The sequence below is a fragment of the Oryzias melastigma genome, linkage group LG9, assembly GCF_002922805.2.
Source record: "Oryzias melastigma strain HK-1 linkage group LG9, ASM292280v2, whole genome shotgun sequence".
NCBI classification, from domain to species: Eukaryota; Metazoa; Chordata; class Actinopteri; order Beloniformes; family Adrianichthyidae; genus Oryzias; species Oryzias melastigma.
In genome coordinates, this window is record NC_050520.1 from 13,006,742 (window position 1) to 13,021,648 (window position 14,907).

At 40.7% G+C, this 14,907-nt stretch overlaps 1 protein-coding gene across 1 annotated transcript; it reads left to right on the top strand.

The window, feature by feature from the left end:
• Positions 1–466: 466 nt before the first annotated feature.
• Positions 467–14,393, top strand: LOC118599191 (putative histone-lysine N-methyltransferase PRDM6). The gene is made up of 4 exons (XM_036213755.1): positions 467–818; positions 1,482–2,136; positions 11,615–11,763; positions 14,098–14,393. The coding sequence occupies exons 2-4, from the start codon at positions 1,494–1,496 to the stop codon at positions 14,359–14,361; spliced, it is 1,056 nt and encodes a 351-aa protein (XP_036069648.1). The 5' UTR covers positions 467–818; positions 1,482–1,493; the 3' UTR covers positions 14,362–14,393.
• Positions 14,394–14,907: the final 514 nt, after the last annotated feature.

Here is a 14,907-nt window from a genome sequence, read left to right on the forward strand (position 1 = left end):
CTGAAATGACTTCTTCAGATTCATGAAAAGTGTAAATGTTACATCAGTGAAGGTTCGTGACTAACCTGCACGTCTTTGCATTACAGATCGCTTCTTTAAAATGTTCAAAATGAGCAGCTTGTGCCCCTGAATTCAAATTTGAATCTGCTCCTTCTAGTTGAGTGGTCTGGTTCTGGATGACAGCCTGAAACCAGAACACCTGCAGGACAACCGCAGCTCTCAAATGGACATGAAGTTCTGGAAAAGTTCTACAATAAAGTTCAGGTTTTACGCTGCAGCAGACTGGATTTGAACTTTGACCTTCTGATCTCTGAATGAAGAAGAAAAACGTGAGGATGGACGGAAGCGAAGAGCGCAGCTGAGAAAAAGAAACAACAAATCTGGTCTTGGAAGAAAGGAGAAAGGAAAGAGAGCGCGGGAGAAAGCCCGGGAGGGAGGGAGGGCGAGAGGAGGGGACTGGGCACGTGAATGGAGGGGCAGAGGGGTGGGGGTGAGGCGCTCGCGCGGCCGCCGCTCCGCCACTTTCGGCTTAGGAGCCGCGCAGGACGCAGAGGAGAGCCGCTCCCCGCGGAGGAGGGAGCCGCGTTCACCGCCTCAGGACTCTGGAACCCCGGAAACTTCCGCAGAAGAGGAGCAAAGAGCCGGGAAAGAGCGGACAGCCCGCGCGCTCCTGCCCGCACACCGCTGCCCGCGCGCCGCAGACACCGGACCAGGCTGGACTTAAACGGACCGTCTGCGCTCTCATTGAAGACATTTTTGCAGCAGAAAACTTTTCCTGTGGGTTTCATCTGCGCTGACAACTTCCCATAAGAGCACACGTGAGTGCGCGCGCGCCCTTTTCCATTTTTCCTTTGGTGCGTTTTTGTGCGTAAAACTGGATATAGCAGAAGAACTGCGGGATTAAAAAGACTGAACCAGATACACGAGAAGAACACAATTATCAGCACATTTTATTCATAAATACACAATAAAATAAAAACAGCTTTAACGCCGTTTATATATATAAAACAATCTTAAACCTAAACGTGTCTCACGCGTATAAAATACATTTGAAACGCTACGTTTTGCCTTAATATTGACCCTAAATTTTGCTCAAAACGAAAAGAATCAAAGATCAGGTCATAATCTGGTTTAAGACTAAAAAAACAAGCATCAATAAGTTTAAATAAATCAGTTTTCTCTTTTTTTATTCTAATTAAATATCAACGCAGCAGAAAAACGGAGCGTCATTTATACTGATGAATTCAGCCTAAATTTCACAGAATAAAACTTTTATTTAAGACTATTTTAAATTTAAGGACATTTAAGATTTGGTGGAATAAAGGAACATTCAACATGAAGGTTTGTTCTTCATCCTTCAGCTTCAGTTTTTTTCTTCTTATTCTGTTTGGGTTTTTAATTTTTAAATCTGTCAGGTTTTATTTAGATTTTCTGGATGTCTCTCTCATGTTGGTGACTGGCTGTGATCCCCCCCCCTGCAGTGACAGGCCGCCATGCTGAAGCCGGGTGACCCGAGCGGCTCGGCCTTCCTGAAGGTGGACCCGTCCTACCTGCAGCACTGGCAGCAGCTCTTCCCTCAGGCTCAGCTGAAGGCGCCCCTGGCCTCGCAGCTGCCCCCACCCGACCGCCTCTCCATCCCCGTGGACGCCCTGCGCCAGTCCCGCCTGCACAGCCACCTCTTGGCCCCCCCTCACTGCACGTCCAGCTCTTCCTCCTCCACGTCCTCCTCCTCCTCCTCAGCTTCCTCTTCGTCCTCCTCCGTCTCCATCTGCACCTCCTCCGGCCTCCCCCAGCTCCCCGTCCCGCAGCAGATCGCGCTCTTTGGGCAGGCGTTGGCGCCCGTGTGCACCGGGCCCGTGGCACCCCCACCAGGGGCGGGAGACCTGGTGGTGGTGCCCCCAGAGAGCCAGCAGGGGCCAGGCCCGGCAGCGGGGCTCGTCCATCAGGCCAAAGAGCCGAGCTGCGGGGGGGTGGGGGTGGTGTCGTCCAGCGTGAAGGGAGGGGGCAGCGAGGAGGGGGCCAAAGGCGCGGCGGCCGGCTTGAAGCTGACGTCCGAGGAGCTGGACTTCTACCTCTACGGCCAGCAGAGGATGGAGATCATCCCGCTGAGCAGCCAGGCGGGGGAGCTCAGCAGCCGTACGTGCACACGCACACGCACACACGCCCGGTCTGCAGGGACGCTCGCTTTGATCTGTGACCTCTGACCTCTGCATGCGCCGCCGTCTCCTGCTGCTGCAGATTTATCAGGTTTTCAGGAAGTTTTAAATGAAACTTTTTCATTCAAACATTTTCACATTTATAACAGTTTTTTAATGGAAGCTTTGAATTCAGTTATTATTTCTAATCCATCTTACATTTTTTGTTTCGTTTAAAGGTGTAGAAAAACAAATTCTTTAAATTTTGTGAAGCGTAATGGTCCTAAATTAACAGAGGAGTTTATTTCTAAATTAAGCTTTATTTAGTTAAATACATTAACTATTCTGAAACACTTTTTTATTTAAACGAATGTTGCCTTTTTTTAGATGAAACCATTCAACATTTACAAACCCATTTAAATATTTTAAAACTCTTGCTATTTTAACTAAACAATTTGTTTTATTATTTTTTAATTCATTTAAATGAAAAAAATAACTGCAAAACCCTCAAATGAAGCTTGAAATGTTCATTTTCATAGCAGTAACCGAGGCTGGTGCTGCTATGATGTGTGCGTGTGTTTGGTGGGGGGGTCAAAGGTCAGAGGTCAGCTGCAGGCTTGTTCATCTTCTCTATTGACCAAATTTACATTTTTGATTTTTCATTTTTATTCAAAAAGCATCAATGATGTTAAAAAAAAGTTTATATATTTTTATTATTATTATAAAAAAAGTTATGAAAAGTAAGTTGAACTGCGGGACCTGAACGCATCATTTTATTTGATCGTTATGAACAGCTGGACTTTCTGCGCGCGCGCCTTAACGCCACGCGGCTCTTTCTCAAAGGGCTGTGGATGACGCGCGTGTCGGCGCCTTTGAGCTTTGCGACACATCATAATCATCGTTTGTTTTTATGTTTTCTTTACTAACTTTCGTTTAATTTTATCTGTTTTTTATTTTGGTCATTTAATAAATTGTAAAAATGTAAATAGATTTTTTGAATTATTTTTTAAAATGTTTAAACGAATAAAAGCGTTTTAAAATAAAAATACCTGCTCATTTTGTTTCGAAAGTTTCTCTTACGATCAAGTATTATGTAAAAAGCAGAATCATTCACGTCACCGATCGAAATATTTGTATTGATAGAGAAATACTCTCCGGAATCTCCGTTTCTGCAGAACTAAATTAAAATCTTTCATTTCCCGTTTTTTCCCGCTCTCGGCCGCGCCGCGTGCCCAGAACGGCACCGTGAGCGTGCGCGCGCACGCATGCGAGGTGATAAAACGGCCCATCAGCAGTAATCTGAGTCGATACGCGGCGGCAGCCGATGAGGGATGGGGGGACAAGCAGGAATTAATTGCCGTATATAGTTTTGTGTTTGTGCGGGGAGGGGGCGGGGGTCGGAGGGCTCATCGATCCAGCGGCCCGCGCGCTATTTATCATCCCAAAGCGCGCGCGGAGGAGCAGATAAAGCAGTCATACTCTAATGCGCGTCACCGTCTGTACAGTTATTATGAAGATTATTATTTCACGGAAGGAAGTTTTTGGTTTTTAATGAAGTTAAAGAAAACGAATCATTTTTAAATTGAGCAGAAAAACAATTAAAATCACCGTTTAATATTTAATCCCAGAGTTTTAATTTGAAAAACAATTTTCATGTCAAATATTAATAAAAACAATTCATTCTTTAAACGAAATGTTTGTTTTTCCTTTTTGTAAATGATTTTTAAAAGAAGTTTTTGTCATAAATTAATATTCAATCATTAAAACGATTTTAAAATATAATACAATCTATAATCTTTAATATTAATAATTTGTGAAACACAAATATATAAAATAAAGCAGAGGAAATTTTGTTGATTTAAATAATTTACCTCCAGAGTAAAGAGTAACATCCATAAAAATAAAAATAAAGTGTTTGTGTCATGACGTTTATGAAGGTTTTTCTGATTATAAAAAACAACGTCATCATTAACTCTGCAAGAATTTCCCAAAACATAAAATGATTTCATCAAAACGACTCAAACATCATTTCTTCTGTCTCAGCTCAGAGAGGCCAAAGTGAAGGCTGTGAGGTGAAGGAGGACTTTCTGATTTTATATTTGAGATAAAAAAAAGCAAAAGCAAAAACCTTTTCAGAGATTGCGGTTTATTTGGGTCATAAGTGCAGCATCTCTGAGTGAAGCTGCAGTTTCCTGCGCCGCACAGGTTGAAGTGTGAGAATCGACGCAGTCGGACATGAACACACAGATAAATGCTCCCATTTCAATGAAGTTAAAAAAGCTTTAGTTGGTTGAATAGTTTAAAAAGCACTCTGATTGGACAGTCATACATCCGTAAATGCAGAGGTGAAGGACACGTCTGACGTCCGCACCAGGTGATCGGTTAGTCAGAACGTCTGATGTTAAGAGCAGGCCGACAGCAGCCTCTGTGTTCGGGGTTGGTTTGATTCTTCAGCCTGGAGCTCCCGGTGCGAGTGGGACTTCCCCGTTTTACAGGCTGAAGAACTGAAGGCTGCAGAGCAGAAATGCTGCTGCTGCTCTTGTGGAAAAGTGTTGATTTCCTGGATCTCTGGAGGTGGGTGGTTTGATTCCCGCCTGTGCTGCTGTGAGGTGTGAACGCTCAGAGGGTTCAGATGATCCCGTAATGCATGAGGTGAAGTTCAGAAACGTTCTTCATAGATGGACGCCTGATCAGGTTCAGGTCAGAGGTCAGAGGTCAGCTTCCCATCTTTAGGAATTGACCAGATTCAGTTTGAACCACACAAACACGTTTTAGTCTCTCAGGCCTTGTTTTGTTGATTTGTGAAGGATCGTTTGTGACAGTTTTGAGTTTTGTGTGTGATGTGAAGGGCTAGTGTTTGTTGTGAGTACAAGGGTGATCTGTGTGTGTGCGTGTGTCTGTGTGTGTGTCAACACTGAAAAAGAATTGTTTTATGTCCTTTTGTACGTGAGACAAAGTTTTGTGTTCAAGATGTGTTGTTTACTGTTCGTGTGTGTCTGTGTGTAGCAGTTTTGTGCTCGTGTCACAGGGAGACCCCTATTTGATAACTGTGTGTGTAAAGCAGTTGTGTGTGTGTTATTTTTGTGTATCATGTGTAAGTTCAAAGTCGTTTTGGAAAGTTGTGTGTTAAAGTGTGTGAGAGCATGTTTTTGTGTTTTTTTTGTACGTGACAGATTTGTGTATTCTTTGAGTGAACTAATTACGCATGTTGTGTGTGTGAAAAAGAGTTGTGTGTCTGATTATGAAGTGTAGTCAGTTTTGTGAGAGTGTGAAGAAGCATTGTGTACTTTGTGTAGTGTGAAGCAATTTTGTGTTTGTGTGTCAGTGTATAGTCTTTTAAATACTGTGTGTGAGAATGACAAAGTCATTTTGTCATTTTGCAAGTTTAAAGCATTTTTGTGCAACATGTGCAAAAACAAAGCAATTTTGTGTATTTTGTGTATGTGTAAATCTGTGTGAAGTAGCTGTGTGTGTGTGGGAATACATCTTCTGTATTGTGTGTGTGTGTGTGAGTCAAGCAGCTGTGTGTATCATTTGGGAGTATGAAGCAGTCTTTTGTGTTGTGTGTGAGGCACTTTTGTGTCTTTTTAGTGTTATAGTGTTGAGTATTTTTTATTTTGTGAAGCAGTTTTGTGTATTGTTTGTAAATATTAGGTCGTTTTGTGTGTTCTTTTGAAAGTGTAAAGTAGTTTTGTGTATCCAGTACACGTGGTAAATGGTTTTGTGTGTCATTGTGTGGTATAAAGCAGTTTTCTGTGAAGTAGTTGTGTGTAATTTGAGAGTGAGGAGCAGTTTGTGTTTCATGTGAATATAAAGCCGTTTTGTGTTCATGTGTGATCAGTGTATTTTTGTGTAGTGTGCAGAAGGTTTGTGCATTTTAATATAGTGTAAAACAGTTTAGTGTGTGTGTGAGTGTAAAGGCCTTGTGAATATTGTGTGTACGAAACAGTTTTGTGTGTCTTTAGCGTGTTTAAAGGAAACGTCTGTGAGTGTAAATCCCTGTACTGTGTGTGAATTAGAAGCAGTTGTGTGTGAATATCCTCATTTTGTTGGATTTGTCTCCTGCTTTTTACAATCCAGATCACGAGATCCTTCTCTCAGGGCTCAAGACCGTGGTGGGGTTGGTGGTTCCGCTCTCACCTGGTTTAAATCATACCTGGCAGACCGAACCATGAGTGTGAATCTTTCTAAATTGACCTCAGACACAGCTCCACCGTCCTTTGGGGTGCCACAGGGCTCCATTGTAGGACTACTTCTGTTTTCCCTTTATCTTCTTCCCTGAGGGTCTATCATACAGAAACATGGAGTGTCCTTTATGCTGATGATAGCCAGATTTACCTTCCAATTAAACAGATAATGTCATGTTTACATCAGATCATGGCTGGAGAGCAGCTTCTTGAGTTTAATGAGAATAAACTGAGGTATTGGCAATGGGCCCAAGCGACCTCTGTGACCCCTCTACTTTGGACCTGGGTCCCCGGCTCCACATTTTAAACACTGTCAGAAATGTAGGTTTTATTCTGGATAGTGATTTTAAGCTTGACCGTCACATCACGTCTGTAGTGAAGCAGAGCTTTTTCCACCTGAGGTGGTTATCTGCGGTAAAATCATTTTTAACCCTGCAGGACTTTGAGACATTGATCCACACTTTTATTACATCTCTTCTGGATTCTTGTAATTCACTTTTATTCAGGGTTAGCCAGTCCTCTCTTTCACGGTTGCAGCTGGTTCAAAATGTTGGAGCCTGAGCGGCGGCGACAGCTGTCAGCTCTGTCAGAGCCGGGAGAGAGAAGCTAACTAGCTTGCTAAGCTATCCATCGTCCAGCTGGCTAGTATAGCTGTCCATCCAGCTCAATGAGCTCTGTTACGGGCTGGCGATCTGTAACTGGGACAGTTTCCGGGAACCTAGCGGCCCCCGCGGGTTGAGAAAATGCATGGAAGTTCATGACCAAATTCTGGCATCGAGCCGCCATCTTGAATGTTTATTCCTGCTGTTTGATCTAGTCGCTGAAAATGCCAAATTGGTTCCCTAATTGGTTGACGTTCCGCGTCAAGCTTGCTGCTGATCGCGTCTTTACATTAACTTAACATTGACTTAACATTGAGCGTTTGGTGTGAATGCACCATTAGAGTTTAGTTTAAGATTCTTTATTTGTGTTTAAATCTTTGAATGGTCTGGCCCCGCCTTCCCTCTCAGAGCTTCTGTCTCCCTACACTCCTCCCTGGTGCCTCCGGTCTGCTGATCAGCTTCTCCTGGAGGTACACCGGTCTAAGAGGAAGTGTAGAGGGGATCGAACCTTCTCCATCTGTGGACCAAAGCTCTGGACCGCTCTGCCTTTTAACATTCGTGATCCGTCGTCTCTGTCCATTTTTAAAACTAAGGCTAAAGGGTCACCAAACAGGGCAGTTGGAGGCTGACTCCATTCTCAGTCCAGATTGGAAAAAAGAAAAAAAGGGGGCGGGGCTATTGGCACCAACTGAGCAGGGGGGTAGAGTTACAGAATCAGAGATGGGCGGGGCTTTTATACTGGAGCTGCAGAGCATGATGATGCAGAACTTCTGGGACTTACACCAGTTGACCAATCACAAAATTCAACTGTAATGCCTCGATTCAACCTGTAGGGGGCAGCACACAGATGGTTTTTCACTATATTTTCAGGTATTAAATATGTTTATTTTAATTCAGCAAAAATGTGACAATGACCAACAGACAACATTTTTAAAGCCCCATTTATAGAGGGCAACAGACAAAAAAAGTTGATCTAGGGTTTGGTTACCCTTTAAAACCCATTTTTACAGCTGAGCTTTTAACGTTCCCTGAGACTCTGGTGTGTTTTTTTTACTCTGTTTTTGCTGTCTTGGTTTTTAGTTGTTTTATACTTATATGTTTATCTATTAGTGTTCTTGGTGTTTTAATGTACAGCGCTTTGTAACAGTCTGGCTGTGTTAAAGCTCTTTATAAATAAAGTTGAGCTGAATATGAAGAGGTTTTGTGTGTCTGCATAAAGTTGTTCTTTGTATTGTTTATCATGTGGGATTATAAAGCATTTTTTGATTTTGTGGTAGAGTAGAAACAGTTGTGTGTATTGTTGTGTTGTGTGAAGCAGTTTTATGTGTTCGTGGATGAGTGTGAAGAAGCTGTGTTCTTGGTGTGTAGTCCAGCAGTTTTACTTGTGTATGTGTGAGTTGGAATCTTGTGTTTCTGCATTTAGCAGTTTTGTGTATCATTTGTGAGTGTGCAGTAGTGTACATTTGTGTATCATTATGAGTTAATTTGTAGTATGAGGTTGTTTTGTGTATCAGCCGTGTGAGTGTGACAAAGTTTTTATGCACTATTGTGTGTGAAGAAGTTTTGGTATTTTGAGTGACGAAAAACGTTTTTTGTGTTGTTTGTGTAAAACATAGTAGTTGTGTATTGTGTTTGTTTGTGTTAAACTGTTTTTTGAACATTTCTTGGTCCAGTTTTTGTGAGTCTGTGATTTCCTGCTGTTGAGGCACATGTGTGTAGCTGTGTGTTCTGTGTGTTCTGTGTTATTGTTGCCTCACAGGTGTGTTAAGTTTGTTTTGTACGTTTTGTAAAACTGTTCTCTCACAGTTGTGTGTTCCATGCTGCTATCCTAATACAAGTTTGTTTAGCTGTGTGCTTTGTGTGTCCTTTTGTGTCTGTGAAGTGTTGTTTTTGTCTTACAAGTGTTTCAGTGATGTGTTTCATGTTGCTGTTCTCACACAGACCTGTGTGGTTGTGTTTTTGTGTGTTTTTGTGTTGTTGTTGTCAGGACTGAAAGGCGTTCAGATCTGGCCGGTCTCTGCTGGCGGAGCAGCAGAAATCGTCTTTTCTTCAGTTTCTGCTCCTTCATAATCGATCTTAATCTGCTTTAATGGTCGTCTATCAATCATGCTGTAAAAGTTCCGTCAGTTTATCAAACTTTTATTTTGGGAAAGTCAGAAAAAGCCCGCGAGCGTCCGTTCCCGCTCGGCCTGTGGGAGTTTTCAGGCCTGATAATCATCTCTATTATGTTGCTGCAGTCAATTAACATCCATTACTGTCAGACTGCATCTCTGAGTAAATGTTGACACTCACTAATTCCCAGCAATACGCTGCTCGCCACATTTAGTCTGGAAAAACACCCAATTTGGACTTTAGCGTGGAAACGGGAACTTTTTTTTTCTTCACTTTCAGTTTTTCTCTTTTCTGTTTTGTAAAGATTTGAAATATTCAGACCCGAGGAATGAAAAAAGAGCTCAGACACAGCTCCACCACTCATTGAGCCGCTTTTCTCCTTCAGAATCTACTAGAATTATCGTGTTAATGGTTGAAAAGTTACAGTAAATCAAAGAACATAAACACTAGAGCTTATGACCATTTTTCAAACTCCATAAAAACTTTATCAAACTTGAAACAATCAAACTTTTACCAGCTCAGCTGATTTTGGACTAGATTACATTATATTAGATTTTGATGTATTTAAAGCAGAAATAACAGAGAAAAATACATAAATCCATTTCCTAACAGAAAAAGACTAAAAAAAGATATGCAGACGTTAAATTCAAAACAGCAGTTTTGATACAAACATATTGACCTACAAAAACTGAGTATAGTTTGGATAATGGGCAGTAAGGCGCCCTCAAGCAATTATTTTATTAGTCGACTAATCACCAATTATTTTTTCTAATTAGTCGACTAATCAGGTTATGCACAATGTGGATGTAAAGCACACATTTTAATCATCATTAGCTTTAAACTAACTAACTAAAAAAAAAGACACTTATGATGATAGTTTATTAAACTTTTAATGCATCGTGAAGCCTCTGTCCTTCATTAGTTTCTGGTATTAAAACAAGATTAAATCAAATGAGTTCAGCATCTGAAATGAGGAAGTATTTTTCACAGAAGATAAAGTTTTGGTCTCACTGACTGTAATATAACTAGAAAAGTTGAAATAATGCTAGTCTGAATGCTTTTTGCTAAAAGAATGTCCATTAATTGCTGAAGGGATTTTCAGAAAATGCAAAAGCTATTTGCAAAATGTTAAATTTCCTTAAAGACTGGAAATTCCATTAAAGAACTATGAAAGAGTGCTGAGGTTGACCTAAATTTCTGAAGAATTTGTAGTAAAATTGCTTGAAAATCCCTAATACATGCCAATTTTGTAAAATATTTAGTGAGTTGCTTAAATATGAACTAAACTCCTAATTAGCCCAAAAAACTTAGATACCATATTAGCTAAAAGAGCTAGCTCAGTGCTTGAATACTAGCTAGACTCCAAAATAGCCTAAAAATCCTCAGTAAACTAAATTAGTCAAAAATGTTAGCATGTTTCTAAAATGTTAGCTAAACTCAAAATTAGCCTAAAAAACCTTAGTAATAAACAAATTAGTCAAAAATGTTAGGATATTGCTAAAATATTTGCAAAACTCCAAATTTTTTGAAAATGACTATAAAAAATGAAAACAGCCCATGAATATATTTAGAGGCTTGTTGCTAATCTACTTAAAATTTTGAAATTTGAAGATTGATTTCCTATGGGGAAAATTTTTCTCAAAATGTGATCATATTTTTTCGTGCAGAAAAACATACGAAAGGAGCAGGAGAATCACTATAGTGTGAATTCCTACTAACCATACACACAAAAAGTTCATTTTTTGGTGCTGAACGCCTACAACTTTGTTCAACTTTACTAAACTCTGACACCATATAATATGAAGTGACGACTAATGGCAGCCCTAATGTACAGTGAACTTTGACTTTCTGTTTGCATAAATAACTCTCTTTCTGTCTCAGCTTGAAAGGAGGTGAGCAGTAGAGCAGAAGACTTTGGCTTCTATTTAGATTTAATAATGCTTCATTGTCTTTTTAATCTCTCTGTTTAAATTTGAAAAGATTTCAGAGAAGTTCTGAGATGACAAAGATGATTAGAGAACCTGCAGTTTTTTTAAAGATGTCCCGCTCCAATCATCTTTAGATTTATTTTCAAAGTATTCCCAGTAGTCTTTTATTTAGGATTATGCTTTTTTTAAGCCGATATATATAAAAAAAAAAACAAAAAAAACAACTCTTTCTTATTCTTCTGCAGGGCGGCAGGGGTTCATCAGAGATTCTCCCTCTTGTTTGTGGGCGGGACTGTTGGTGTGGAGCAACCCCGCCCCCTTTTCCAACCACTCATCTGTTTATTCTTTCTTCCATTAGCTAACAGCGTCTCACAACCCCAACCTAACATTACTGAAGCTGCAAAAATGATGATCAATATCATTTCTATCCAGCCATACAGTTCTGATCCAGATTCCAGCTCTGGAAAGCAAAGACGTTCATGGATCTATTTGTCCACAAGCGTTAAGAGAACCATGTCCAGACGGCTGTTTTTCACCTCCTACTTCAGCATAATCAGCCTTAATGAGCGAGAGTCCTCACAGACCGGTACAGTTTAAAGTTTAAAGGTTCAGTCAAACTTTTTCTGAGGTGTCCTGTTCTTCATCCCCAGGCTGTGACATGTGTGCCGACAACAGGAACGGAGAGTGTCCGATGCACGGCCCGCTCCACTCCCTGCGCCGCCTCGTCGGCACCAGCAGCACGGCGGCGCCCGTCACTCTGCCGGACGTTCCTGATTGGCTGAGAGACCTTCCCAGAGAGGTGACTCCTCCTTGTCCGTTTGTCTGCCTGTTGCAGCAACAATGTTTAATACAGAGACACCTAGTGGCTAAAACTGTAAAGTGCATCCCAACGGGCTCAAACTGCAGCAACCAAGAGAAACCTCTCAAGTTCCATCTCTGCTTTTGTGAGGAAAAACTAAAGGCTCTAAACTTTAAACTCTGCTTTTACTTTTGTTCAAGATTTGCATAGATATCACATGCAAAAACTGTTTGCACACATTCAGCAACCAGGAAGATTCTGTTAACGGAGAAACTAGATTGTGCAATCCATTTAGGTTTAAAGGGGGTCATATCACGATTTTCTTAAGCATTTCAGAGTGAACTATATCCACGTATATAATGATAGATTATATTTGGAACACTAAAAAACGAATATTATTAGGAAATATTAGTTATTTTTGTGATTTTTTTTTCTACTATCCCTGAAGTAAAATGACTGAGACTCCACCCACCTGCCGATGGGCGTGGTTACCGCTCATTCCATGACGTCATCCTAGAGTCTTTCTTTCTTTGTTCCTCCCACGAAAATTAATAGTATCCACATTTTTCAGAGATGTATGCATATACCATACATCTGCCTTTAGTAGCCCTGGCCACCACTACACTGGTTCACAACACAAATACACTACGACTGCACGACTGTGCCCGACTGGGGGGGTGGTGGTGAGAGGGGTCTTAAAGGAGCCCCGCGTCTAAAGTAACAAACATCTGTTTGACCTAGAATTTTATGAAGACTGGACACAACTGGAAGATAAACGGCAGGGGTGTCAAAGTCAATCGCACACGGGGCCAAAATCCAAAACACACCTTATGTCGGGGGGTGAACAGGATAAACATTTATTGAATAAACAGAAAAAAACATTTTTAAAACTGTAACTTTTTAACATAATTATGAATAATAAAAAGGCAGGAATATAACTTTCATAACTCTCAATATTTTACTCTCCATAACAATATATTTTGTTAAAATTATACAATTTGAAATAAGGTAACATCAGGGCATTAATAACAATAAAATAAAATGATCTGGAGGGCCGGATCCGGCCCCGGGCCTTGACTTTGACACATGTGATTTGAAGTGATTTAAGTGATTTTAACTCTAAATTAGCCTATAAAACCTCAGAAGATAACAAATTAGCCAAAAACGTTAGCATGTTGCTAAAATATTAGCTAAGTTCCAAATTTTTTTGAAAATTACTATAAAAGATAAAAACATATCCCATGAATCTGAAATAACAGGATTATATTTCACTAAAGATAAAGTTTTGGTCTCACTGACTGAAATATTAAAAAAGTGCATTTTTGGAGCTGAACGTTCACAACTTTGTTCAACTTTACTACACTCTGACTCCATATAATATAAAGTAATAACTAATCGACTATTAAATTAGTCGTCGACTATTTTAATAGTCGATTAGTCGACTAGTCGTTGCAGCCCTAGTAGACTTGAGCGTTACCGGCCACGCTGGCTAGTAACCTAAAAAGTTCATTCAGGGCCCTGCTTCACTGTAAGAGTCCCCACAAGATGGAAGGAGGGGAATCAAACACGTGGAATTACATCTCATGATCGGTAGGGGGAGATAAAGACATCATGGCTTAAGTGGAAAGTGAGCATGAAGAAGAGTTTATGAATTAGAAAAGTTTCACAGATGAAAGTGAAGCACAGATTCAGAAAACAAACTCTAAACTACAAATTAACGGACATCTGGTCACATTCAAGCCCGAGTCTACATCATCTCCTCTCATCAATACGGGACGTTTTCAACCCAAACTCTCCCTCTCCACAAACGTTTCCAGTTCTTCTTTGAGTCCAAATGTTTCTGGGGGATTTTTACTCATTTTGTTATTTCTGTTCATTTATGTTAAAAGTGCCAAACAAACATAGAATTGAAACCTTAGCCAATTAATCAAACGTCAAAAGCTTTTCTTCTTTTTTTAGTTTGAGGAGCATCTCAGACAGTTTTTACCACATTAACATTTCCATTGAGGCTGATCAAAGTTTTGAATAGTTTAAACTTATAAGAGGGCAAAAAGAGGTGGTGAAAGAAGTCAGATTAAAAAAATACATTTATTTGATTCTAAAATCCATATTTTTGTGCATTTTAAAGATAACATTTGAAAAAACAGACTTGTAAGCTGGGAGATAAATTTCCGAAGTGGCATTCAGGTAAAAGTTGTTAGTAATTCCAAAAGATTCAAAATGACTTAACTTCATTTTATCAGCGGCCCATCAGCAGATTTGATGGAGATGTTTCCTGTTTACTGTCTTGTATTTGTGCGGCTGTTGCATAACTGTATGGTTTGGTGTGTGCAGGTGTGTCTGTGCACCAGCACCGTCCCTGGTCTGGGTTACGGCATCTGCGCCTCCCAGAGGATCCCTCAGGGAACCTGGATCGGCCCGTTTCAGGGCGTGCCGCTGACTCTGGACAAGCTGCAGTCTGGAGCTGCCAGGAACACCCGGCACCTGTGGGAGGTGAGGAGGGGGGGAGGGGGAACCTTGATGCAGGGTATGGTCAGTAGGCTGGTTTTGTGCACGTGTGGGCGTGCACAGAACCTGAACATCCCAGTCATCTTCTGAACAATGTTCATGGTTTTGTTGTTTCTGCTAAATACAATGTGATCACAGAGTAGATATAACTGCTCCTGATTATTTTATTTGATGTATTTGATGGGTGAGACGACCACAGACAGTTACAAACCTCAGTCCACAGTGATACACAGTATTGAGTTCTTGAAGACATGTGGAAGAAGCATCCATAGTCTATCAGATGTGTGTCCGTTACCAGAAACTTTTGTGCTTTGAGAGAGAAACAGGATTTATTTCGATAATAAAACTCAAGCTTCATTTTTAGTTTGTGTTGTAAAGGGGCTACATGCTTTTTAAAGGAAAGCTCTGAATCAAGTACGTAACCGAGGTACATGTGGCTCACGTTTGTGTGGAAAAACTATCACCTTAATTTTTTCCACACTTAGAACCATTTTTAATGATCTAAGGCGAGCTTGAACTGAAATGCTTGTTCTATTGTCTGTGAGCCGCAGTAAATGACAGTGTCATCTGCATAAAGGTGACATAATCCATTTGGTAAATTGTGATACAAGAGTTGTGTCAGAATACCCCCCCCCC